The sequence below is a fragment of the Nelusetta ayraudi genome, unplaced genomic scaffold (genome assembly GCF_046127955.1).
Source record: "Nelusetta ayraudi isolate G7.1 ecotype Tasmania unplaced genomic scaffold, CSIRO-AGI_Nayr_v1 ptg000042l, whole genome shotgun sequence".
Classification (NCBI taxonomy): Eukaryota; Metazoa; Chordata; class Actinopteri; order Tetraodontiformes; family Monacanthidae; genus Nelusetta; species Nelusetta ayraudi.
Window position 1 is genome coordinate 11,007,482 of NW_027466092.1, and position 9,407 is coordinate 11,016,888.

Here is a 9,407-nt window from a genome sequence, read left to right on the forward strand (position 1 = left end):
TGAGACACGGTGACTATTTTGCCGTCATTGTAGGGGCATGTCACATGTCGTATCGAAATGATGTAACACATCACATGTGTCACAGTCACAGTTTGTATTCTCTCTTCAAGACTCAAGATTCAACTATGTTTTCCGTTGTCTAAATTGTTCATAGTTTCCTATGTGCCTTGGTTATATCGCTTGTCTGCTTTTTATCGTTTGTTTTTTGCCATCCTTTTTGCTGTAATGCGGGAAATTTCCCCACTGCGGGACTTTTGAAGGAACAACTTATCTTATCTTGTCTTATTCAAACAAATAACATTCTCATTAAGCTGAAGTTAGAGATTTAAACTATCCAAAACTGCATTTTAGCAAACAAACATGTATATATCTATATATATATTTAGTTCATTTAAGATTTCGAAGTTTCAGACCGTCGGAACTACTGTTCACAGCAGAGCTCCGACACTCAACCCTTTTCACGACTCCTTCTGCCGACAAACTTAAAATGAGCCGCTTGAAACCGGCGGTGACCGGGGGAGACATTCGATACTGGCATCGTTGTTGTTTCTGAAACAAAAGCACAACTAAGATTAGCATGACGTTTAGGGAAGAAAAGAAAGAGAGAGAGAAAAAGGTGGAAACTGCGGTTTGGAACTTGATCCAAAAGCTATACAGCCCCTTGAATAAACACAGGCCACACGTTGGCAAAGCCTTTAAGAGGCCCGTGATTCTGTAAAGTGACACCAGAGCTGAACGAAATGAGACTTTTGGTCGAATCGGCACACACTGCATTTCAGCTCAAGTTATTGCTGGCATGTCGACGAGTCCCGGATTCGAAATTCTAGGAGGTGGCAACCCTATTCTTCGGCGGAGTGTGAAGTGTGAAGGAGGGAAAAAAAAAAATCTGAATCTTATTGTTAAGTTTCTGTTGTTTGTTTTGTTTTGCTTTATTGTCAGGTTTTAAGTCATCCATTCTGATAAAGCTCCAGCAGATGGAGTTTAAATTTCAATAGCCAATTAGCGTTCTTCCAAAATAAAGAGGTGGGAGGTACAAATAGCAAAGTTGTGGGGAAATGCTGTATGCAAATGCTGCTAGATGCCTTTAAAATCCCCAGAAGAAGACAAAGAAGGAAACCAGAAGTGAAGTGGGCCTCATTGTGGCTAAACTGATTAGCATCAGCGAGGCTAGCTCACCAGGACGTTTGACATTTGCGTTGCTCATGGTTATTACTGTTTTGTCTGTTTTTGTGATGCAGCTCTGAGTTTCATGAGGCTTCCATCTCTCTTGGAAAAAAATTATATATTTTTTTTTTATCTCAACTCTTTACATGGCTAAATAATATTTATATTGTGGTAGCTGTTTTCTAGGCTGTGGACAGCATTTTCAACTGAAGAAGAGGAAGAAGAAACGGCAGTGAAGCTTTGCCTGGGTTTATTCCAGGCCTGGTCGTGCCTCGCCCACCTTAGAGCAGGTAACTTCAAACAAACAATTTAGGTTTCAGGAGCAGGGCTGCGCCTCCACCGCCCTCCTAAACCTCTCCTCATGTTTCCTTCTCATGTCCTGCACCCTCCCTCCATGCCCCCACACTCAAACCTGTCCACCCACTTTTCTTTTCTGACTCCTCCTCCTCTCTCCGGAGGGTCCTGAGGGGGTTGGTCGTGGCCACGAGTATCGCCCTACACCACCTTCCTCCCACTCAAAGCAATAGAGAACTGAACAAGGAAGAAGCCACTGCACATCCTTGTCAGGAAGGAATGTATGACTTATGAATATGTCTGTGTACAGACATGCTTATACAATAAATTAGTATTAGTATATATATACACATACAGTATATATAAATATAGATATACACAGATACATGTATTTATGTATGTATATATATATGTGTGTGTGTGTGTGTGTGTTTTGTGTGTGTGTGTGTGAATACTGTATATACTTCTGGGGATTTTAAAAGCATTAAACAGCATTTGTATATAGCATTTCCTCACAACTTTGCTCCTCATACCTCCCGCCTCTTTATTTAGGAAGAAAGCTGATTCGCATGTGTACACACACACACACACACACACACACACACACACACACCCACCCACTCACATACACACATACACACACATATACATTTATGGTTGCTGTCCACATACTTTTATTTCATTCATTCATCTTCCATACCCGCTTCTTCCCGAGCCCAGGATCACAGGGGTCTGCTGGAGCCTATCCCAGCTGTCTTAGGGCGAAGGCAGGCGACACCCTGGACAAGTCGCCAGTTCATCGCAGGGCCACATAGAAACAAACAACCATTCACACTCACATGCACACCTACGGACAATTTAGAGTGTTCAATTGACCTCACATGCATGTTTTTTGGAGTGTGGGAGGAAGCCGGAGAACCCGGAGAGAACCCACGCAGACACAGGGAGAACATGCAAACTCCACACAGAAAGGTCCCAGGCCTGAGCCCCGGAATCGAACCCACAACCTTCTTGCTGTGAGGCAGCAGCGCTAACCACTGTGCCACCGTGTCGCCCATATTGTGATTTATTTTTTATTTTTAATTTTTATTTTATTTATATTTAATTTTTCTGATTTCAACCCAGGTCGCTTGCAGGGTTGTTTGACGAGTTTTGACGTGAGTCGGTGAGCATTTCCCGCTGCCACCAAATGCCGATTCATAGCGGGTGTTCATTGGGTTTTTTGGCCAGTGGGAAAGGGGCTATAGAAAATAAGTGTGTGATGAGACATGATCGGCTGTTAATCCAGGTCATAAACTATCTCAGCAGGTGAGGTGGCGTCTTAAAACTCAGACCTTCAGGACTGGTCTCTCAGCTCTCCAGCTCCTGAGGTCTTGCTCATCACCTGCCAGTGACATACAGAGTCTGCAACGGTATTTTGAATTAGCTTTTAAACACGCAGATTGCGTGAGCAGGTTAAGTAGTTGAAAGGCGGTGAGGTGCTTCTCCATTACCTAAGATGTTGTCATTCCAGTTCGGATGCTCGTAAATCTTTCTGAGAGTCAATTCAGAGCACCTTTAATCATGAAACAAGGACTCTGGTTTCTCTTCGTCTTGCGGTTCTTCATTCTTGGCCTAAATAATGCTGTTGCATAGTCTACAGGCCAAAGGTTAAGAATCTTTTTGGCTCATAAGTGCAGTGGTAAGTTGCTGGAAAGTAAGACAGACAAAAGTATTCTATACATTTTTTGACAGACCACACCGAGGTTAGCTACTTTGTTAGCTAGACAAAAGAAACAAGCATTTTAACAGGCACTGTAAACAGAGGGCTAATTATGCTAATTAATATACCATAACTATCAAAACATAATTAACTACATCAAGCAGTCAACTACATTAAAAAAAAAAAAAAAATTACTGTTACTTTAAATCGTTTTATTACAAGATAGAACCCAGTGGTTTTCCAAGTGTAATGACATGGGAAATTTTTACTGTAAACAAAAAAGTAATCATCACATATCTGAAAATTACATGTGCACAAATGTCATCTTTTAAGTCAAAAAAAATCTCCCCCAACAAACCACAAACTTAAATATTCTGACAGCCTTGGTGAGGTAATATCAGCCATGCTGAATTTGAAATATATAAAATTGTAAAATAACACTAAGATTAAATTATTTTTTTTCTGTTCTTATGACAAGGCTAGTGCTAGAGATGTTCTAAAAATGAAGTTAAAACCTGGTGTTTGATCAGATGATGTGTTTGGGAACCAACTCTCTTGAGGCGCCGCTAATGTTGCTACGAGACGTTTTAGCAGCGTGACAGTTCCCATCCTGAGTGCAGGACCTCCTGCAGCAGCAGCAGCAGCAGCAGCAGCAGCAGCAGCAACAGCGACCATGGTGCCAGCAGGCTGCTCACAGCAGCGAGGCCACAGTCCTGCAAGACCAACAACAGGGCGTCAAAACTTCCCATTCTCAGAATTACGTATTATTCCCCCCAAAAAATAAAACCTAAAAATAACAAAAAAAACTCTTACTGATAGATGGACCCGGTGAGTTCATCCACGACGCCACCTAGTGAAGCAAAGGATGCAAAAGTCAGAACATAAACTTGGACGTCATAGAAAAAAAAACATCTTCTATGTATCCTCTCTCCTCATACAGTAAAGGGCAACATTGGAGTATTGAGTGAACTGAAAGAGCCCATTTCTTTCATCATTATTATTATATCATAATAATATTGTGATATTTTTCACTATTATTATATTATGAATTTACCTGACATTATAATCTTTTCACCTCTATGTCATTAATTTGATTATGTTTTTTATATTTTTTTATGTGTTTATTTATTAATTTCTCTATCTGCGTTGTGTGGGTATGTTTGGAAACAGATGGAGCAATATTAGTTGACTTATATTGTTGTATTTATATTGCTTACTGCTATTTTTCGGTAGAATACACAATGCATTGGACTTTACTGATGCTCCTGAATTTAAAAAAGAAAAAAAGAAAGAAAGAAAGTAAACCACCACAGTGACAGTGGGTGTGTGGAGGGTTTGAGTGTTAACCTGGAGCGCATATTGTGTCGCACAGTATGGGGCAGAGGAAGCAGGAGGAGCATTCCTAGCAAGGAAAAAACAAAACAATGTGAAACCAGGGGAGCTCTTCATCTGCTAGGAATGTGCAGAAGGTGTGTGGCGTCGACAGCGCTCACATCGCAGTGCTCGCAGTGATCCGACTCGTCTCCCTCCTCACAGGGGCACTTGTCACAGCTGCTGGAGCAGTGCTGAAAGACAAGAGGGACTTTAAAAGCAACGATCGGGGGGGGGGGGTGAAAGCAAATATTCCTTGAAGTTTTGCAGCTAAAGAGAGGAAGAGGAAGAGGAAAGAAAGAAAGTTGTTGTTGTTTCAATATCTATAAGCAAGGAGGTAAACAATTCCTGCTCTGATGAAGGCCACCAGTCTGAAACCTTAGCACGTGGTTTGACGTGGCCAAATGAATTGGAGCAAACAAGTCCTCAAGACTTGTGTGTGCTACCTCCTTGCTTATAGATTCTGAAGTGACGTGGGTTTTTGGTTCAGCACCACAGCACAAAGTAGAGGCAAGGCGCATCCTCTCCAGCAGCAAACTTGTTGTCTGTTTGCTTGTTTGTTTGTTTGTTTGTTTGCACAGTTGTAAGCCTCAACTTAGTGCTAAAGGTGACCACATTTACCTCACAGATGGAGCAAACTCCACACAGGGAGCCAGTCCGGAATTGTGAATCCTCCTCCTCATCGTCGTCGTCATCGTCGTCGTCGTCGTCGTCATCGTCGTCGTCATCGTCGTCATCGTCGTCGTTGTCTGTGAAATAAACATAAAGTGAGTCAATCATTGGCGTCTGTGCAGGGATATAACCTTTGACCTCTTCACAGGTCGCCGCACAGAATCACTGGGACACTTTATGTTCATATTCATATATTTATCGACTCATTTATTTTGAATGAAAGGAGCCCCATCACACTAGTCACGCAGTCAGAATTAAGATGAACACCACACCTGCTAAAGAAGAGCTATTACTGCAGTTCAACAAACTTCCTGTTTTAAAAGCTGCGTGAACTGCAAGTCAAATGCTGCTGTCAATCCTCATGTTTCCTTCTCATGTCCTGCACCCTCCCTCCATGCCCCCACACTCAAACCTGTCCACCCACTTTTCTTTTCTGACTCCTCCTCCTCTCTCCGGAGGGTCCTGAGGGGGTTGGTCGTGGCCACGAGTATCGGAGGATCCTCCCACCCCACCCCCAGAAGCTTCCCCCATGCCTCAGCCATCAGAAACCCACCCATGTGAATATGCATCACCTTACCTCCTCCAAAACTTTGCATGTCGCTCACCTTCATGTTGTGTTACACTGATACAGAATCTGAACCTTTGTGATTTCTTCCTTTCTTATTCATAAGCATCAATAGCATTTTTTCTGCGGAAACAGTGTTTCGTGTCCATCTGTTTTAAATAATAAAGTTGACTTTAAGTTTGAATATACTGCATATTCACTGCCAGTTGACAAGAAACAGCAGATTCATTTACAGGTCCCCAATTATATCCATTTTAAGCTCTTTATTTTTTTAACACATAATCCACCCTGTCACTGTGAATTATCCGAGAAACTGAGTAGATCTCCAAATAATAGTATATTAGCCCTCTGTTTACATAAATGCTATAACATAGCATTTACTGCACCTCTGATTAAGCTTATCATAACATTTTAGAAAGGAAATTGCATAATTATACATAAAACTTACATAAACACTCAAAGAGAATTTTTGTATGTGTTGTTTGCTGTTGTTGTTTTTTTATTCTAAAGAGGTCAGTGGGTTATTTATTGATTTCCTGAAGCTTAAACAAAATGGTGTCTTTTTATGTCATGGCATTCTCGCACTCACACAACTGCACACTCGAAACAAATTTCCTGTCCCACTGTCTTAAAATAACCTGGCTGGTTCAACAGAAGGAATGAGCGGGTTAGATAGTGCTGATGCCTGTTACTGCATGGATAAGCAGGTCTATTTCAGGACTGATATGTGTGTGACGCTGTTGCTACAGCCGCACTCAAACTGGGGGGGTTCAGTCCAGACACGCAACAGAACTCAGAACTCATTGAAGTGAAAATGGAATCACATTGACCACAAACCATTGCTTGATTTCAAAGGACAACATAATAAAATAAAAAAAAATAATAAATAATAATAATAATAATAATAATAATAATAATAATAATAATAATAATAACAATAACAATAATAATAATAATAATAATAATAATAATGGTCATGATAACCATAAAAATAATAATAGTATTGTACAATTAAAATCATTCTTTACCTGCTTTGTCTCCTTCCTCTGAAGCATCCTCTTCATCATCATCTTCATTGTCATCATCATCGTCATCGTCATCATCGTCATCATGATCATCATCATCCTCATCATCCTCATCATCACCTGTTGCATCCTTGTTTGACTCATCATCATCATCATCATCGTCATCATCATCATCATCATCGTCGTCATCATCATCATCATCGTCATCATCATCGTCATCATCATCGTCATCATCATCTTCATTGTTGTCATCATCATCATCATCATCGTCGTCATCATCATCGTCGTCGTCATCATCATCATCATCATCATCATCATCATCATCATCATCGTCGTTATTATCCTTTCCGTGACTGTCATCATCATCATCGTCGTCTTCATTGTCATCGTCGTCATCATCATCATCGTCGTCCTTGTCATCATCATCATCATCGTCGTCGTCATCGTCATCATCATCATCATCATCGTCGTCCTTGTCATCATCATCATCGTCGTCGTCATCGTCATCATCATCATCGTCGTCCTTGTCATCATCATCATCATCATCATCATCATCATCGTCGTCATCATCGTCATCATCGTCCTTGTTGTCATCGTCGTCATCATCATCATCATCGTCATCGTCATCATCGTCCTTGTTGTCATCGTCGTCGTCATCATCATCGTCGTCATCGTCGTCGTCATCATCGTCGTCATCATCGTCGTCATCATTATCATCCTTGTCATCATCGTCGTCGTCGTCGTCGTCATCATCATCATCATCCTTGTCATCATCATCATCGTCATCATCATCGTCGTCTTCATCATCGTCATCATCATCATCCTTGTTGTCATCTTCATCATCGTCGTCGTCATCATCATCATCATCATCATCATCGTCATCATCATCCTTGTCGTCGTCATTATCATCATCGTCATCATCATCATCGTCATCATCATCGTCATCATCATCATCCTTGTCGTCATCATCATCATTGTCGTTGTCTTCATCGTCGTCGTCATCATCGTCGTCGTCATCATCATCATCTTCGTCTTTGTCGTCATCATCATCGTCATCGTCGTCGTCATCATCGTCTTCTTCTGCATCTACCTCATCATCATCCTCACCCTCATCTTCATCATCGTCGTCATCATCATCATCAGCCGCAGCCTCCACATCTCCCCCTTCACCTTCTTCCTCGCTAGCGCCATCGTCAGCCACCTCGCCCTCCTCGGCTACAACCTGCTCCAAATCTCTGACATGAGGGTCGTCCCCAGACACATCCTGGGCGCTCACTGCACTGGGGCCGGGGAGGTGGGAGGAGCTCAGGAGAACCAGCAGGAGACCCACCACCCAACCTTTCACAGGTGCCATTTTGGAAAGGTGCAGCACTCCAGAGCTACAGATCCACACTGGTTATTGCCAATTGTGCTGCCAAATAAAAACTGAATTGTTAGACCGGTAAAATCCACAGAAGCGGGTGATTCGAGGAAACCTTCAGCGGTCCAGGCTGCAGAGAACCGGACGGAGGAGTTCAGTCAGAGCTGCGTGCCGGCCTTGTGCTGGGAAACCAGAGGACACAGTGGGGACACTGGCGTCTGTGTGGAGTGCTTGTGTGGCTTGCGTGACTGACAGAAGCACATGTCCGGGTAGAACGCTCCTGTTGCCCTTAACTTGCACCTCCCTAACACACTTAACTTAGTGCGCTAGGGAGGCGCTATGTGCAAAAGAGGTGGGGGTTTGGACTGTGGGGGGGCGGGGGTTGGGTGGGAAACAGGGGGTCAAGGGTCAAAAGAAATTAGAAGAGGGAGACCTAAATAGCAATATGAAGGAATAAGTATATTTGTATATATATTTATATAGATAGATGAAAAATATGCATATAAATATCTATCATATGCTTAAATATGATACTTTGCATTAATTACATTAAATTATGTTAAATATTATTAGTATTTACGAGTATTATTAATCTCATTTCCATTGTTACTCGTCCCATTTGTGCTTTGATACTTGAAACCTGGTCCACTTTCTGTACAGCTTGCAACTTTTCGAGTGATGGGATTTTCATACTGTGATTTTGCCTTTTACATTTTACCTCCCTTTGTATTTTCATATATTTTTTTTATGTATTTACTCTTGAAATTGAGTGTCAATTTGATGACATGCATCCATTAAAGCAAACTGGGTGGGAAAAAAAAACACGAGCGCAGATCCACTTAAATTAGTTTGATCGCGCCGCATAGTTTGCCCATCCCAAGGCAGAGGAGAACGTGTCAGGATGATGCATTGGGTGGATGGAAATAGATGGAAATGGAGATGACGGTTATCTGCATATCTTCACTGGCAAACTCGCCTTTGCACAGAAACCGCTTTACACGACAAGTGAATCCTGACCTGCAACTTGATGAGAGGCTGTGGGTTGGGTCACATTCCGGACCTTTAAAATATATATATTTTTTAAATAATAATTAGTCAGAACTCAGTAGGATGGGCGGATAATGTAAAAGAACAAAAAGCTGCAGCCTTGGTGCAGCTTGGGAGCAGCCCAGCAGGGGACTGATGACACTGCCTCGCTGGGTGTGAGCCACTGCTGCGATTGACAGGTGGCCCGGCCGGCTATTTACAGTAAAG

General features: G+C 42.1%; 1 protein-coding gene across 1 annotated transcript; it reads right to left on the reverse strand.

The window, feature by feature from the left end:
• Positions 1–3,357: 3,357 nt before the first annotated feature.
• Positions 3,358–8,461, reverse strand: LOC142893614 (uncharacterized). Its single transcript, XM_076034375.1, has 6 exons — positions 6,797–8,461; positions 5,153–5,280; positions 4,654–4,725; positions 4,508–4,562; positions 3,974–4,010; positions 3,358–3,873 (listed from the first exon to the last, which is right to left on the reverse strand). Exons 1-6 carry the CDS (start codon positions 8,145–8,147, stop codon positions 3,852–3,854), a joined length of 1,665 nt encoding a protein of 554 aa, XP_075890490.1. The 5' UTR covers positions 8,148–8,461; the 3' UTR covers positions 3,358–3,851.
• Between the last annotated feature and the right edge of the window lie 946 nt (positions 8,462–9,407).